This window comes from Thunnus maccoyii, chromosome 1 (genome assembly GCF_910596095.1).
Source record: "Thunnus maccoyii chromosome 1, fThuMac1.1, whole genome shotgun sequence".
Lineage (NCBI taxonomy): Eukaryota > Metazoa > Chordata > Actinopteri > Scombriformes > Scombridae > Thunnus > Thunnus maccoyii.
The window spans coordinates 27,457,468-27,476,539 of record NC_056533.1 but is presented as its reverse complement, the minus strand read 5'-3'; the positions used below and the strand labels follow the sequence as shown (position 1 = coordinate 27,476,539).

At 37.6% G+C, this 19,072-nt stretch overlaps 1 protein-coding gene across 3 annotated transcripts in view; it reads left to right on the top strand.

Annotated features, from left to right (window-relative positions):
* LOC121896060 (protocadherin-9) overlaps nt 1-19,072 on the top strand; it is a 214,119-nt gene that overhangs the window by 165,003 nt on the left and 30,044 nt on the right. The window contains exon 5 of one of the 3 annotated variants that reach the window (XM_042409713.1): nt 6,126-6,298. The exons of the other annotated variants lie outside the window; for them this stretch is intronic. Within the exon in view, the coding sequence (XP_042265647.1) occupies nt 6,126-6,250 (125 nt within the window). The 3' untranslated portion in view covers nt 6,251-6,298. Of the gene's footprint in view, nt 1-6,125; nt 6,299-19,072 lie in introns of those variants that run through there. 3 annotated transcript variants of the gene reach the window in all.

The following is a 19,072-nucleotide window of genomic DNA, read 5'->3' as shown; positions in this document are numbered from 1 at the left end:
GATGCACACCTACACATGGTTTGTTTTCAGTACAGAACAACAGGTTGAGCTGCTGATGAGACCCTTCACACATCTTTAAATATCTTTAAGCTTCCATGCATGTGTTCTGATTACAACCATAAAATATCGCCAGTTCTATAACTGTCTGATTTTACTGTTGCACAGTTATCCACACAAAGACATGACATAATACCTTTTTATGTATGCTTTATTGTAGAAATTAGAATGGTTTGAAAGCATTCTCTCCATTGAATAAGAGTAACAGACACGTCCTCTGAAACACTGAACTCCATGCCAACAGCTTTGTTGTATCTGTAGTACAGATGCCCAGCAATTGACTATTCAGGATAAACAAATACCAGGCTGTCACTCAGTCTGGCAGCCATCCGACCACCTCAGTCACAGACAGCAAGATGGTGGGAGGCCAAAACAATCGATGGATGTCACAGATCTCCTGACTATACCTCCATGCTGCTGTGACAGACCTTGAGTACCTGTTTGCATATTCTCTGACTGTGTGTCAAAGTGGTAAATCAATATGGAGTTTCATAAACCATATATTGCCAGGCATGATTCTGTCCAGGAGACATATTCTATTATAAAGTTTTGTTCTGAGTTAGGTTATCCTGCCAACAGTATGCCAGCCAGATTTACCCTTGCTAATTCTATGTCCTCTTTTCTTAAGGGAAATTCGGAGGGATGATCTATGCACATTCATAATTTAAACTCCCCTTAAGCCCAGTTCTTCTGTATGTGAGAAGTGTATGTTTGTGTTTGTGTGTTCCTTCTGATACCTAAATCCTATTGTGTGAAGAGGAAGTAGCAGGGTAGAGTAGCTAGGGCCCCTGACCAAGCCTGTGGGTGGGTGGCATGGATTCATAAATCAGGGAGCAGTGTTAATCTCTCTCAGGTATTGGAAAGCCAGCCCTCAGTAAATATGTTGCCCCAGGATACAATGGGGTTTAAAGGATTTCTGTCTCCAAAGAGAAATTAGGCAGGAGCTTCAGAAGTGAGCTAAATGGAAATGCTTGCTGGAGCATACAGAGAGAGCAGGGTGCTGCTGTCAGCTAGTAAACATCGTCTCAGAGTAGCCTCAGTCATTATCGTGGCAGTCGGTGCCAACAGCAAGGGTGAGCAGACGGGTGGGCTGATGAAGAGAATCTTCTATGCTGATGATTAGTCACAATAGGGAGGAGAAAAATCTGAGGACTGTTGGATTATATGGGAATGAGAATTATTTGTGCAAGTAGTAAAGTGGCTAATTACAGTAACTCACAGTTACATCCCTCCACCTTTGTTCTATGGAATTATTGGAAATACTGTCTATCAGATCAACTCAATCATGTCCAAATTATTTTTTGCTTAGTCTCGCTTTTTTGTGTATGTACTGTATAGTATTTCAAAAAATAATTTCCTTGGTTGATTTTACAGACAACGTGTGAAGAGTGGAACAACTTGAAATGTACAAATCATTTTAAATTTTAACATAGCCTATTGTACACAATAATTTTAGGAATCAAAGAGTGATTTTAGGAAGTCTGCTGTATCAGCCAAATAGTCTGATTAGTCAATTTCACATGTATAAATGATTTTAAATGTTAGCTTATTGTAGTTTAAAATTTTGGGAATGATATACTGGTTTTATAAGGCAATTATAAAACTGTGACTTAGAAATGCATTAAATAATCGAATAGCGCAAATTGAAATTACTCCCAAACATTGACAGTATGCAATCCACCATTCATCAATTATGATGAATGGTTATGTGTTTGAGTGCATGTGCATGATTTACATTTTTATGGACATATTTAGGCAATTTAATGAACTTGGTTAGGGAAAGACCGCTAAATGTTGAAGAAGTCAACACACAAAACAGGACACTTTGACTTTTTCCATTTTCAACCAAAGCCAACTACTTTACTGCTATGTTTGTAATTAAGGGAAGGGGGCTGGATAATCATTGGTAATTGAGAGAATTCATGCAATTTATTCATCCATTATCTATACCTGCTAATCTGTATTTAAGGTCATGGGGGGCTGGACCTTTCATGCACTGGCCAAGAAGCAAGGTATGCTGGAAATGAAGCAAACTATCAAAGGGTAACACAAATAAATAACAACATCACAGTAATGGAAACAATTTTAAGCTTATATTTCATATAACCTGAATAACCCAGAATGATGCAAATCATATATATATATATATATATACATGTACATTTTTTATGGTATTTTCATAGCATAGGTATATTCAGGCTTTTCAGCTACATTGTTTGCAACGTTGTACAGCATGCCTTCTGAGCTTTTTTCTGATAAATTTCCTTGAAAATACTTGTAGATCTGCAAAGGGCATGTCATCATCAATTTGAGCAATTGCAGAATTTAAGTTTCTTTTTTCCTTTATACCATTCATTTTACATTATCTTTTTCATACACTCCAAAATAGAGATAACCTTATCTCTAATCTAAGGACTGATATTATATGTCATGTGTTTAAATATTTAAGTTTTGAGTAAAATAAAGGTTTGTGTGTGTGTGTGTGTGTGTGTGTGTGTGTGTTACCATATGATTGGTTAAAAAGTTTGAGTGTTTGGTGCAAATTATTCTTCATATTACATCTTCATAAACATTCCTTATATTTCTAATTTTTCAAATTTAAAGTACATTAAAATTTGAAATTAAATTAAATTAAGTCGTCACAGATAACACTGATGGCCAATGTGAACTATACCCAAAATTCTTAATTACAAAGGGGTGAGAAAGCTATAATAAAGCTATAATAAAATGGTAATAGAACAAAGTAAATAAAATAAATGTAAATGATAACTACAAAATAATAAGACATTTAACTGTGTCTCCAGTGTGATGGAGAAAGCTTGATTAATCTTAATTTCTTTATTCATCCTAAAAAACAGCTGAGGATCTGCCTGAAGACCTTAGGCTGTTTAGCACTCATTAGAGGTTCAAAGCCTCATAAATAACATTAGTAGCCAATGAAGTGAAGTTTTTGGTTTGGGGCAACATGATGTCTTGTCTTAGTTGCTGTCAGAAATATTGGCTACATTAACTTTAATTTTAATATTTTATGATGGGTGAAACAGAAGTGTATAGGGAATTCCAATAGCCAGAAAATTTTGATGAACAACTTGAAAATGTGTTATCTTTATATCTTACATTAAGTTTGGGGGAATTATGAATGTGGTTGCGAGGATTTTCTCAACATTTTGAGAAATAAGCTTATTTGTTGTCTTACACGGAGTTGGATGAGGAGATACTGTAAAGAGGTATTCAATCATTTTCATGTCAGTGCATTCAACACAGACATACCTTATATTTATAGCCCCAAGAGTTACAGGGGGAGTTTTATTCTTAACACATACAATAGGACCCAATAAAATTATCTGAGACCCCTTTGTAGTAGGTGACATCATCCACATCACTGGAGGTGGTGTGAATGTTTTTGTTTTTACATTAGGAAAACATTAGGAAGTTTTACATTAGGAAAACCTTGAGACATTTTTACTATTCTTAAAGACTGTTATTATGTGGATAATGGATGTAAATTCATTGTCTTCCAGTAAATCATACACCTGCAAATAAAATTGCCACCCTTAATCCAATTTAATCTGTGAACTATCATTCTATCACTTCTGGTAGCAGTTTAGCACTCCAACATCTGTCACCATTATGTGAGTTATCAGAAGCTCTGTGCGAGCAGGAGGAGGGAAGATGCCACATCTAAGAGAACAGGTATTCTGTATAGCAGGATTCAAGAAAAAATCTTAAATCTCACCCCAGAATACCCTGTTTACCAAAAAGTTACCCAAAGTTTAAAAATGAGAGACATAGCCTTAAGTTCTATCCTGACAAAAGACATCTACTTAGATCCTTGCAGACATGGACAGATGACAAAATGGTTGACATCATGATTACACAGACACAGAAAACATCACAAGCTTTACACACAAGCCACTGGAAGTATCATAATGTTGAGGAGCAGTAAGAGAGAAAAGCGAAACATAAGTATATAGAGTTTATGTCACAACATTCTCACATTCAGAATTGGCTGTTTGAGTTAGTGTGTGTTGCTGTGTTGAGATTAAACAAACAAGATACAAGGTGTTAACTGGTGAACTCTGGAGGTGTCAGTAGGTATATTTTAAACCCAGTATCATAACAGTTCGTGAAAAAGTCATGAAATGTAACCTATAGAGTCATGTACACAAATCTATAGATTAAGTTTTGTGACTATTTCACAAACTGTTGTAATACTGGGTTGGTATTTTTGAGCCAGCTGTTTCCCACTGCTTCCAGTGTCTATGCTAAGTTAGGCTAACATTGACTCGACTCTAGCTTCGTACTTAATGCACAAACATGACATTGATCTTCTTATTTAACTCTTAGAGAGAAAACAATTGAGCGTACAAAATGTTGAGCTATTTCTTTAAACCAAATTTATAGAAAATATATAGAAGTTAATGTACATTTGGATAATCTTTTTAAATTTTTTTCTCCTTCCCCCTTTACATTAGCTTTTAGTTTTAACATTCCATCTCCCAGAGTGTTTTAGAAAATTACAAATATTTTAGTTTTCTGTTCAATGTCAAGCAGTAATACAAACTTGCGGGCCATGACACTCAAAGAGACAGAAGGAGAGAGAGACAAAGAGTGTGCAAAGGAGGGAGTATTTATACTGAGACAGCAACTTAAATGGGTTATCACAGCATTAAAGTTCCACTCTGACTGGGCTCCTTTAACATGTCACTGTGAGAGTTCTCACAAAGAAAACGGTATCTTCAGAGAAAGCTGCACCTTAACCTTGGTGAACTGATCTGGGGGTAGTGAGCACTGTGATAGGGACTAATCCCCTGCTGTGTGCTTTGAGCGGGACTCAGAGCAATTCACCAGAGGAAACCAAGGAGAAGCGAGGAACAAGTGCTAAGAAAGAGACTTCTGACAAACTGAAAAATGTGTTGAAGTGGTGCTGTCACCGTGATGAATCCTTTCAGACCTCGTCTCAAAATGGGATGGAATCTTAATGCGCATGTGTGCATGAGTGTAAGAGGAGATTGTGTTTGTGTACGTGTGTGTGTGTGTCTGTGCGAGTGTGTGTGTACAGTGGATTTCTGAGAGAAGCATATGGCGTTTAGCTCATGCAAAAATCCACCAGGAAGCAAGCTGATGCCTCCTGGTTAATTGCAGAAATTTACCAATTTAGAACTCAGAGTGTGACACTGAGAACTCCAGCAGATGTTTGGAGGGTCTCAAAAAATGTGCTTCCTGGTTGCACATGAGACTACAAAGTGTTAACGTAGACAGAAGAATCACATTTTAGACTGATCTGTTCTGATTAGTTTATCTGCATTTTACTATTTTTGGATATTTTTATATGAAGCTCCATAATATATTATTGTAGATATCATCTTAGGAATACTGTAAATTAAAATCAATTTTGATCAAACAACCAAATAGTAAGCACAAATAAACCACAAAATGGATATGAAATTGTCAATCTGTAACAGTACAACAATGTTAAATGATGACAATTTTATCAGCTGGGAACACATTAACTAGGCCTGTGTGCTTATGACATGAGCAACTGTCATTCTGTATATTAACACTAATAAAGGCAGTCTATCTGAGGCCTAAATTATTTGTTTGCTCATCCAAGTGTCATACACAATATCTCAGTAGCTGTTGATCTGATTTTGACACAGCTTGGTGGAATGATGCATCTCACTGCTGCATTCATGTATTTAAAATGACACTGAATAGCTGAAGGGAGGATCAACAATTAAGGGTCAACAAAGGTGACATATTTGTTAGTGACAGGCTGACAGGGACTTCGCCGATCGTAGAGGACAACATGTTTACTGCTACAAAATGGCTGTGCAATAAACTATTTTTAACTATAGTCACTTTTGCCAAAGCCTAACGGCAACAGAAGATGTTAGTTCCTTTCTATTGCACCGATGTTGGGTTTTATAACCAACAGCGGTGGTTGTATATCAATTTCCATTGGTATAGTGTACTTGGATTTTCATATCTATTGTACTGAAGTAATAACGAGGATGTGTGATCCTTCATTGTGTGTGTGTGTGTGCGTGCGTGTGTGTGTGAGATAGAGAAGGAGACAGAAAGATGGGTACTCAGCAGAGACTTCAGATGGGCACAACTAATAAGAGGTGAGAAAGAAAATATCACATTGAGAATAGATGGAAGGATGACAGGTGAAGTCAAGGTGAGCTGACAGGGTGAGAAGTAATCACTCCGAGAGTAGAATGCATACTGATCCTGCACGTGATGGAAGGGACAAGGTCATAGACAAAATGAAGCAAGTTTCAGAGGAGAAAAAGTGGCAAATACTCGTAGCTTCTCTGCAAGGACAGTCGCACAGTGGAAACAGAAGGACAGAGTTTCCCACTGGCTGACAGTTTGACAGTCAGGTTGTCAGTGATATGAGAGAAGGTCTGACAATTTGAATGTACTGTGGCATGTTGTGGAATATGGATTAATTGCTTGTCTTTACTTACACTGAAGGCAAATCCATTGGTGAATAGAGAGCTTTGATATGCAGTAAGGGTCAATGGCTTAGCTACACCAAAATATGATGCAAAAATCATCAGTAAAAAATTCAGTTTTAAGAAGAAAGGAAAGGGTAGAATTTTGCTATAAGCATTTTTAATTTATAAAGAGTTATACTGATAGATGGATGAACAACATACTCCAGGTAACAATACAGAGAAGGCATTTTTTTTTCATTCCATGAAACCTTTAAAACAAAGCTCAGCTCAACTACTCTTTATGTAGCTTTACTTGTGTTTGTATAGCTCTTTAAATGCAACATAGTTGGAAGATTGCTTTTTGATGTTTTGTAACTGGATGGAGGTACACACACACATACACACACACACACGCACACACACAAAATGAAAATACTTTCAGGTTAGACTAGAATGAAGGAGAATAACAACACTTGTCACAGGATATACATCTGTCAGGATCAAGGTTTTCTTGTCATGGATCCAGTTATGACAGCCTTTAATTAAAGAGAGACAGGCAGATACGTTGAACTCGTACACATTAGAGGTGCAGAAAAGGAATGTGCTGTTCACAAGCTGAACATTTAAATGTCATTCATCGTCACTGGATTCTATCAGACCGGCAGCTGATTGACAATATTCTGACTCAGCTGGTGTCATGGCTGTTACGCCAACGCTCCAAGCTGAAGCGTGCTGTAGATGAGCTGCAACATCCTCCTTATAGGTCTCCCTCTATGTTCTGTCCGCACATCCATTGCTTCTTTTTCACTTACCTGCCTTTTCCCTCTGCTTCATATAAACTATCTTCATTCATCACCCCTCAGACCATGTCTCTGTCAGCAGCTGTTGTTTTGTTTTTTGGTTTTTTCTTTTCCACGTAATTTTTTTACTCATTTCCTTGCATCATTCCCATTTTTTCCTCTTCTCTCATTTCACACTGCTGCACTTAAGGCAAGATATCAACATCAGAAAGAGGATGAGTTACATACCAATCAAGTGCATGTCAGATCTTGACTGGAGGAAGAAATGAGAAAAGAAAAACAGAAAATCAAACACATGCAAAATTAATTTAATGCCCTTGCTAAACATACAGCAAGGAGGCAGTGTCCTGAGATACAGACACATTTGAATGTATATACACATACTAGGCAATCAGTTGCAGACTTAAAATAAAGCCAGTATATTTCTGAGTTATTGCATGCATTGCACGCTCATCTGAAAAAGCAAGGTTTTGACATCTTCATCTGTTCTTTTCTGCATCAGGCTAGTTATGTTTAACATGTTCTGCTCACTGCACAATAGATGTGTGTAAATGTGGTAAGGTTTTGCTATCTCAGCAACTGCTTTTAAACTTATCTTTAAACCTGATTTTTACAATAAAGGCCTAAAATGTTCTTGTTTGGTGCTTTTCGGTTGTGCTTATTGGATTAACTGATTCAATTTCAAGGTTTTATTACTCTAGTGTTCTCTGTTTATTTGACTTAATGTGAAGCACTTAGTATATGGCTGCTATATAAATAAATGTTATACAGTATTTGTGTGTGTCTTGGTGTGAATGGGAGGGTGGGGGGTGTTATGATCCTCAGCTACTGTCCCTCCTACTGGGTCCTGCGTCAACCCCAACATCATGAGCTAATCCCTGGAAATGTCACCCAGAGCTTGGCAAGCCATTTGTTGCTTACTGGTGTGGAATTTGCCACTAGGTGAGAGTGATTCCATTTAATCTATCCTCCATTACAAGCTGCAATTTTGCATGGTAGACAGTATTACCCAGATAAAGTGTTTAATAGAGTTACACTATGATTTACAGAGGGCAATCCTTAAGGGGCTGAACTCAAACTTTTTACTTCCAAAAAGTCAGCATTTCACTTAAAAATATTGTACTAATAAACAGTGGTCTAATGAGTTTTGGATTCATTTTAAATGTCAAAATATTGATTAACATGTAAATGTCTGCTCATTTATTTAGTATGAGAGAGAACTAAAATAAATAAATTATATTTTTAAATTCTGGACTGCTCAGTTCTAAATTATAATTTATATAATTCCTTGTACATTATACATGCAGTATGTGAAATTATAAACTCATTAACAAACAGTGTACACTTGAGAGTGTTCATTTATATTTCCTTTCAAACATCAGGAATTACAATACCATCCCTAAATAAACAATGCCACCTCACTTGAACAATGAAGGCAGTAAGAAAACATTTTAAAAGTACATTGTATTTAGTTTGTTGCATATTTCCATGTATTGTCTGTATAGTCTATTATAATATTGACATATCAAAACATATGCTTATATATGTACCCTTGTGAGGCATGTCTAAATTAACTAAAGTCATAGTGGAATTATTTTTTTTAACCCTTTCTGATTTAAAGCCACTTGCCAGTGATTTCATCCTTTACTCTCATGACCTCTTGCTCTTACCTATAAAACAGTGGTATCTCTCTGAAATGTATCATCTTCCTACTTTATAATATTTTGACTGGGATGAAAACAATTTGTAATCACAGAACCATCATTCAGTCACTATTACACTGTGGATTTGCTTGAGTCAAAGTGCTGACCAGACAATTTAAACCACGAGTGTCCTGTGCCAGCTTGTAGCCATAACTTTCATTGTATGAGACATTCCTTAAAAAACATGAACCCTCTTCTCTGCCTGTGCCAAACTGTGACGGTACAGAGCAAGACAGTACAGACAGCTGGCAGGAAAACTCATACCCATCTGTCTTCCCTCTACCTGGCACTTCAGACCTCTCCTTACCAAAGATCAGAGAGCTTCTTGTGTGTGTCTGACTTTCTAATTTTCATGTGGAAGAGCTAAGCTGAATGTGTAGGCTAGTACACCTGTTCAGTCCTGGCTCATTCGCTTGAGAAATTCCTGTAATGTACATCTTAGCCTTTCAGCAGACTGGCAACATTACATGATGTTGCAATATGGGATCGAAACTTGATCCTCCTGGGTAGTTAAGTTGGGGCTTACAGTGTGTTGTTACTGCATAAGGTATGTGTGTATTAGTGTATGTGTGTGAGGAAGGGAGAGAGATGTTGAAGTTCTCTTGAATGTGAAGATTATAGTTATTCTACCATGTCAACTAGATAGTGTCCAGTCAATTTGTGAAGATTATCTATACAGTCCCAGTTTATTCCTACAATATACCCTGCCCACAGTATACAGTAGGAATATGCAGAGAGCCCAGTATTTGTATTTGTATTTATATTTGTTGAGGCAGCAAAATTATTTGTATTTGTATTTGTATTTGTATTTGTATTTGTATTTGTATTTGTATTCGAATAAAAGTGGAAATAGGCTTAAAAATCTATTTTTGTTTTTATTACACTTTTAATTGTAGAAAATTAAAGTGGTACAATAAGTGTTCATGAATAAGCAAGGTTATGAAGGAGGTCATAGATGACTGCACTGACTACTGAGCTAAAACCTAGCACATTGCAACTGAGCAGATAGACCTATACCTGATAGATAGACCTGGGGACTCTAGCTTTGCACTTTTCATTTAGTGCCTATTTTTTACAACCTAACTTTGTGGAAAAGAGAAGGAGAACAACAGGTTATGGAGAGTCCTTTGAGAGCACTTCCCCAGTAGCTCAGCTTTATCTCTAGGGAACACCCCCAACTCTGGGAGTGATGTCCAAATAAGGAAATGTGCATCATGTAGCAGGTGGATGTGACTCCTCTTCTTGAGACCTGCTGATAGATGTAACAGTGGAACAGAGGAGAGAGACTGAGATGGCAATGTAACCGACCCGCATGCTGGTATTAGACATGTTTTTGTTTTTTTTTAATTCCTGAAAACAAATAATTTTAATAATATTTGTATGAAATAAATATTCATAAAAAAACCCTACTATTTGTGCTTTGCCGAATAACGTGTATGTATTCGGGCCCAACCCTAGTATACAGTATTATAGTTCTACATACTACTTGCAGTATTAATATTAACTCTGACACATTTGTAAGCAATAACACTGTGGGAATGACAGTTGTTTAGTTGGCTAGCATAGGCTGCTGTCAAGGTAGAAGGAAATGGGAAATGTCAAGAGTCAACCCACCTCTTTCACCACTAGCTGTCACAGACTGCCCACTCTCTTAGTTTTACTATTAAGTCAGACAGTGTGGGAGAGCAGAGCTCCAAATCGTCCTCAAACCTGTCACAGGGGCACAATATTGATGCTCAGCATCCCAACACTGAGTCTTTAGTAAGAAGAGCTGTGGATTGTGTAGCAGAGGAAAGAATGGCAGATCTGGTGATTAGTGGATCATTTCAGTTGATGCTCTCTGACCGCATTATTCTTTTTGAGATGGTTTAATTAGAGATTTTTGACTTTGACAAGTAACCCTATTCAGATGTAATCGAATTAAAGTAGTCTAGTAGGTTTTTTTTTTGGAAGTTGCCAATGACTCCAACTGTATGGTATGTCAGAAAACTCATTGCTTTCTCAAAGAAAACCATCAGATTTTTAGTTTGGTGCACACGCTGCAAGTTACATTAATTTCCAACTTAAACCCTCAATATCAGTGAGAAGATGTTAACTTTAGAAGTTAATGTTTGAAGTTCTAATGCATATTCTAAACCACATTAAAAATCTGACCAGAGTTTCCTTTAATATGGCAGCAGCAGAGAAGTTTTCACACATTACTTGGGTCCCTAGTGTGTTAATTAATATTTATATTTGTCCACTGCCTCAAACTCTGCCTTCAGGCATTTATTAAATTATCATGAGTTTGGGCAGAGGCATTACTGTGTGTGTCAGTAGTGAGAGCACTGCAGTGCTGTTTCAGTGTGTGCATGATCTGTGTAACCCAGTATCATACCAAAGCGTGTAATACAACCGCCGATCCACTAGAGGATACAGTGTCTGTGTCAAGTTTTGCCTCGCCAAGGCGTGAAAAGTACACGCATGTATGAAGGTGCATTATCAGCAGGGAGCGAAGGCAGTTTGTGAAATAGTCACGAAATTTAGGTTTAGGCACAGAACCCACTTGGTTAGGTTTAGGGAAAGATCATAGTTTGGGTTAAAATGATCACTTAAACATGGTGTGGGTTGAAGTTACTATTTCCTTTAAGTTAGGCAACTTTCATCGTCATGGCAACAGTAAACACCACAATTGTAGTTACAGACTTTAAAAAACTGTCCTGACTTGCGGTTGGAAACGTGACACTCGCAGTTGGAAGTAGGAAATGAACAACATCCACTTTTTGCAAGTTAGGATCTAATCAGCCACCCAACCCGCCACCTCCGAAAATGGAAATTTGTCACTTTATTTGTCATCTGAACTGCGCCACTTGACAGGCTCTTTGAGAGTCGCACACGTGTACTTTTCTCACTTTGGTGAGGCAAAGCGTGACACTGACACGGTGTCCTCTAGTGGATCAGCAGGTGTATTACACACCAGGCTGGATCTGTAACATGACTCCTCTGAGTCACCAATCAAAGAATTTCACACAAATTAAAAAGAGGACCATTAATGACATCTCACACAAACAATATCAACAGTAGTGGCAAATTGGGGGAGGGGTATTAAACATTTGTTTGTTTACCCCATTTATTTACATAAGTCAGTGATGCAGAGAGTTGCCTTTGGCAGCCTGAACCTAAACACCCATAGCTTTACAATCTCCTCAATTAGAGCCAGTCCTGTGAGGTATCTGACAGCATGACCAGGAGGTGCACACTACCTCGTTCTGAACACAGTACTACTAAATGCAAGGCAGCCATGATAATTAGTGTTTCTAGCCAGGAGCTCCTCACTGGCGTCTCACCCCCGCACTGACCCAGGGAGATTGGAAAGAGGCCCAGTGGCTCCCAAGAGACTGAGCCTGTCAGGTCCGTCACTTCTCCCACGACATAGGAGTGAGCGGAGGTGTTTTAAATGCCAAACAGGACACACTTGCCAGGCCTCTCGGCTCTGCCTGAATACAAGGCCTGTCTGTCTGTCTGGTGCCCCTACTCTGTCGACCCTGAAGCAGAGCAGAGGCTCATTGTCTGGGGACAGTTAACCTGCTGGGAGGGAGGGAACAAATACAAAAAGATGAAATGATAATGTTGCTGGTTGGTATGTTGCAGGGTCCTCACATACTCAATTGTACTGCAGAATCGCCCGGAAAAATATTTGTCTATTGCTACATTTTTAGCTGTGTATGTGTATTTTTTTTTTCTTCTTTTGCAGTATAATGTGAGTAGGATGTCAGATCTTTTTGCTGTGTGTTTTCCTTTGTTTGCACTTATTTGTATGGATTTTCAAAATCGAAGAATGTCAGGAAAAGTAACAGAAAGGGGATAACATTGAGCAGGCATGGAGCCTGACTTGAGATCACAGTAGTGACTGCACTGAATGTGTGCTTAGCTGCATAATGATATTTGTTTGCTCCGTGTTTGCTCTCACTCTGACACAAAGCTCAAAGTGATGAGATGCAAATTTCATGGTTTTGCAAATGAGGGGGCTCAGGCTTCAGGTTTCTCTCAAGTGAATAAGCAGTAAAGGCATAAATGCTAAATACAGAAAATATCTGAAGCACATTTAACTAACCTGTTGTACACACCTCACAGCAAAAGATTCATTTCAAACTGCAACTTAAGCAGGAAAACAGCTTTGTGGCTCTGTACACACTGGAGCTTTGCGAAAATACGTCATCATTACTTGATGTCTAGGGCATGATTTAAGTACCTCATATTATGTTCATGGGAACTGGTAGCATTTTTTCCATCAGTGTTGCTATGTCTTGAAAACAGATTGATATTAGTTCCCATGTTGAAATATTTTGATTGAAAAAAGAGGAAAGAATAGCAAAGCAGGGCTTTAAGTTGGAAATAAAAACATCACTGACAGAAATTTACACACTTGATGGGAAAAACAATCTCCCTGTGAAGATCTTTCTACAAACCTTTAGTAAAAAAAAATCCTATTTCCTGCATGAGATGTCAGATTATTATAGATTTATGCTGGAAGAAATCACACCATCAAAATTTATTTATTACGTAGAGCATACAGTACTGGTGTACAAATCTGTAAGTATGAAACATACAGAGAATTGCAAATTAGTATCAACAATACACTATATCATATGTTTGTGCCATATATTGAAGCACATATTAGCTACCAGCTATTCTGTGCTGAAGAGGATTATACAGATATTATGCTGCTCCAGTTAAGGGCATGACCTGATGCGTTGTATAAATTGCCATATTGGATGCAGCTGTGTAGTCTAGCCATCTTAAAGTATAGGTTCACAGTTTTTCAAGTTTGTCTTAAAACAATAGTCAGGTGCCCATGTATACATTGAACCAGGTTTTGCTGTCTTTAATCATTCCTACTGTTCATACTGACCATTAAGAGATCCATCCTTGTTCTGTATGTGTAAGTGATAGGGTACAAAATCCACAGTTATCTCTAACCCTAACCCTAACCCATTCAACACACAAAGGTATTCCAACATTTATTTGAATGCATGCTGGTTTGAGGCTTCAGCAATCTGAGTTAGACTAATCAAGTGGTCAAAGACCTGCCAAAGATACTGTTTTTTAGTGCACAATTTGTTTTTTACTCTCCCTCCACCACAGCATGTCAAGGAAACACTATCAAAGGAACCTTAAAGCATGAATTTTATATAAAGATATGAGACCTTGAAATGGTGTTGTACAGATACTCCCCCTTTTTTTAAATTTCATGATTTATCAACTTTATCAACTACACAAGAAATATGAGCATTCAAACTCTGAGAACTTTTAGTGTAAGGTGGAAATTATTCTTACTCCACTCAATTTACAACATTTACAACAGCACTGTGTTTATAAAACATCATGAATACATATCTGCTCATTTCCACAGAGGATTTAATGTAAGTCAGTCTTAAGATATGGACATTAACCATACCATCACAGCCTGGCTTAAGGAACAGCAAACAGGCAGAACGATGCTAAAGAATCCACAAACCAAAGTGAAAACACATATGGATGCAACATCAGTGGAGTTAGAGGATGCGCTGTGAGCAATTTTAGTGGTGCAGGAAAAGAACTGTAATGTAACAAAACCAAACAAACAGTGAAGGCCAAGGTAGACAGAGAGACTGGCTGAAGCAACTGGATTAGTCAGATGACAATCTGGCAGTCAGAACTGGCCTGGCAAGAGTCGATCCTACTCCATATCTCTAATTGGCTAGACACTGGAGAGCCTTTCACAAGTACAGTCAGATAATTTCAGATCAATGCATGACCAGGAGCTAATAAGTCTTGGCCCCACCCTCAGTGAGAGTGTATTCATGCACACTAGTATCCTGGTTATGATCAAGTTTTTGTAGTATACCAGTTATGAGTTGCACATGTGAACATCATATTCTGGTTTCAGGATCATCCCTTGTTCTGGTTTTGAGAAACCATTCTAGCTAAAGAACTCCCATACTAGTACTACTCCCTACAAAAAATATGATGGTGCATGATGTCACAATGATCATTATGCTGAAATAAATGTAACGTGGAGCTGAATAATCAAGTTTCTCTTTGTTCCATGTAAACACCATATCCTTAATATGCTCAAAACTAGGATAAGATTTAAACCCAGGATTTTAATGTGCATGTAAGTCTACTCATTGAAGTGAATGGGCAGCAAATTTTAGTCTGACTGCACCTGTAGTGGTGTAGCATTCAGACAGAGCAGGTGAGTGAAAACTTGATGACAACCTCCAGGCGCTAGCAAGAAGAATCTAGGGAGTGAAGCCTGGCCGCAGAGTGTCGTTATTGTATATACTAGCATAGTGCCTTTAATTAGACTTCAGAAAGCAGGGCCACATATGCTATCTTATAAACAGTTTTTCAGACAAAATAATATTTAAAAAACACTTTACATCCTATTAATGTATTAAGACTATAGACCCACTACAGGTACAATTCTTACTTCACAACCTAATAGTGCCAAAAATAAAGCAAATGCAGGACAGAGAGAGCATACAACCGTAAAGCCACTGAACAACAGCCAAGTGCTCCGTGTTTACTCAGAACTTCTTATGTCACTCACTCACTCGTGTACTCCCACACACCCATACAAAGTAAAGGGTTTATTTGAATAGTCCTTAATCGGAGCTGAGGCTACACAAACAAGCTGGGCTCACAGGGCTTCACAATTCCTTCATTATAAAAGCAACTAATCAAACACAACATTAAAAATGAAAAATTAATAACAAAATGAAAAATAAACAGAATGCAAGGACTCAGAGGAAACACTCAGACCAGGTGCAAGGCACCAAGGCCAACCTGGTCATTATTATCACCATCACTGTACACATGCATGCACAAAAGTTTCAAGATCTGCCATGTTTAATAAAGGATGACTTTTGGTGTTATTGTTAATGAGTGGCAAAACACTCAAAACAGCATCCTGGTTAGTGTGAGACCTTATCCAAATACAGGGTAATGCAGCCTAAAAAATAGTCTATCTTATCTATGATCTGGCATAACTATTTGAAGTGTATGTGATTAAGAGATGATACAACTGGTAAATATCTCAATATTCTAATTGTCCCACACTTGGTCATTCAATGTAGACAAATGTAGGTGTCATCTACAGATGTGTAAGCAAATTGGAAAGAGGTGTTTGCTTCCAACTGGTATTTGGTATTGGATTGGACTGTATGGGCTCCGTATATATATCCTAGTCTATTGTTCCCAACCCTTTGTTTGCTCGCTCTGGGGTCCTGCAGCTGTCAAAAACCTTCGATTGAGCTCAGTTAAAACACTGGAGCATCTCCTTACACACAGTGTTGTGAGTGAGTGAACCGCAGAGCACACAGCATCCAGCAGCTTCAGTTAATGATATGTCTGCAAGCAATGTAAGAGAAGAAAAAAACTGGTTAGCTTGCCTCTATTTCATGCCTTTAAAGTACTGCTGTTGGTTGACAATTGCATTTGAACTTTTGTATTTTGCTCATGCTGATGGTGAAGAAAGGATGTCTAAATCTTGCAACAACAGATTCACACTGACATTGTTTTTTCCATGGATATTATACAATACATTCTATACACTATGAGACGCTATACAAAACAGTATAGTATACAGTAAAAAACCATTAAAGAAAGACTGTGATGCAGGCTGTATTTTTTCAGCCATCCTACTTATTGCTTCAATAATTTTAGTGGAGTGTGCACTCCACTAAAAGCTTTATTATACAGAAAAAAATAATGAAAATGAAAGAGAAATAAATATTAGATCTGACTCTGTATTGGCAGATATTCAGTATGAAAGGACTTGGTTAAGAGTCCAAGTATTTGACACTGATAAAAATACATGCCTAATATTTTATTTTTCATATAATCAATATTTTTGTGAATTGGAATATTTTTGCTCACTTTTGTGCCTTGCATATTTAATGTTGGTTATTCATATTTCATATTATCAATATGATAACAATAAAATGTGTATAAATGTAAAATGTATATAATGCTGAAACCAAGAGTCGGATGTGCAGAGATATTGTCAAGCAATTTCAGGCGAATGTTTGGGTTGTTGGTTTGAACTGGTGCAGTGCCCGTTCTAAATGTTGCTCTTCGGAATGGGCCGATTGCCTATTCATCGAGAACTGCATATGTACGCATCAATTGACAAATGTATCAATTAAAACCATAAGGACTTTCTATAATTTGAGAAGGACTATAATTTAAATAGTTTGAATTTAGACAAAAACTTCACCAGTGAGACTAAACTGAGGTTGAACCGTTGAAGCAGTTTAAGGCCTTCACTGGCCCCGCTGCACCAGACACGGAGCTTAGCAGGTTACTGTTCGCTTGTTTATACAAAGTTTATTAATATTAAACATGTTGTGTGTCCAGATTGCACCAAATTCAACACTGCACTTCAATAGTAGAGCTTAAGACTCTTACATTTTTTATGTCATTAACAATACGGATATAATCCCACCTCAGACCACAATGTGGATTGCAATGGAAGAGTGGCGCTCGTTGACTCCACATGCAGAAGAAGAAACAGATGCGATGTTGTTTATAAGGTATTTTTATATATTTCTCTAGATCTGCTCCTCCAAACAATTTCACACTCAACACTGCACTTTCTTGGGTCCCCAGCAATGCATCTGCCAAGTATGACGTAGACTGGATGAACAGTTTTCAAGATATGTGAAGGACATACATACATACATATAGACAGACAGACAGACACAGATTCCTTGCTTTATATAGAGAGATACCACGGAATACTGAATATTATCTAACAACCATGTTGCAACCTCTTTATTAACAGTATCAGTCCTGGATGTTTTGGTGCCTTAGACAAATTCTCAATCAGTAGTGTAGCTTATTTGAGAAAAAAAGTTTGTGGAACACTGTTAAGTCCCAAAACCCAATACTACAGCAGCCCCAAAATAATATAAACATCTGTTGCCTTATTTTGTTGTTATACTGTAATGATTAGACTGGTTGTTGAAAATACAGTATAGACATGCTTCCATGTTCAAAATAATGCCACTGCTGCAAATACTATGAGACATTGCTTTTAAGCAGCAAAATTGAAAAATCCATGTAAAAATCACCTTGGACAGAAGGAAAATAGAAGGATAGAGAAGGTTCAACTTGGTGAAAATAAAAATGCCCCAATAGTTTTAATGGGGCAGATTCATCCTGTGGGAGCTGCTATATTCCAAAAAATGTCAATATTAAACTTGGAATCAATGTGTGATATCTTACCAGTCTGATGTGTAAAAAAAAAGAAGATAAAAATCAGTTGAGGAAAGTTACTGTTAAAACTGGAAATTTGAATAATTAATTTAGTTGTTTCTGCTGTGCCACATGCGTAAAATGCACACAGTGCTTCACTCAATTTTCATAGCCTGTTATTCTCGCTGCTTTGTGATGGCTGCAGGTAGACTAAACCCGACATATTGTAGGCAACTCACTGCCCAACAGGTCATCAGTATTGTTGATGTTGTAAAACACCACATTTCAATAGCGTTATTGGTAAAATTCAGCTATTAATATACTCTGTCACCTTGATCACGTTAATATGTTGATGGAACTTGCACTCTGTAGTTAATGAGAAATAGCAGAGCTTTTGGAGAGGTCTGTGTGTGTGTGTTTGTATGGTGGGGGTATTTACTGGCTGCTCATAACCTCCAAGTGATTTGCTATCCTTCTCTGCACGCCCTCAACACACTGGCGCCCTATAGGCAAATGTTGCCTATACCATGGACCCCCACTGTTTATTAAGATACACAATCCTGAATGGCAGAAAAAGGTCATGCAGATCTAAGCTCACACAGTTAACCATGGTGTTTCATGTTTTGGTAAGTAAGCAAGTGTGAAAGTTAAATACAACACAGAAGCTATTTACAATTCTGCCACAAAGCTGAAAAAGTCAGGAGCACTAATGACCATAGCTGGTTTTGATGGCGTCAGACATGATGTGGATACTAATTTGCATATTTTAATTTTGAAACTAATTTGGAAGTAATGTAGTGTCACACAGCATGCAAATATCATATAATGAATGGAAGCACATGAT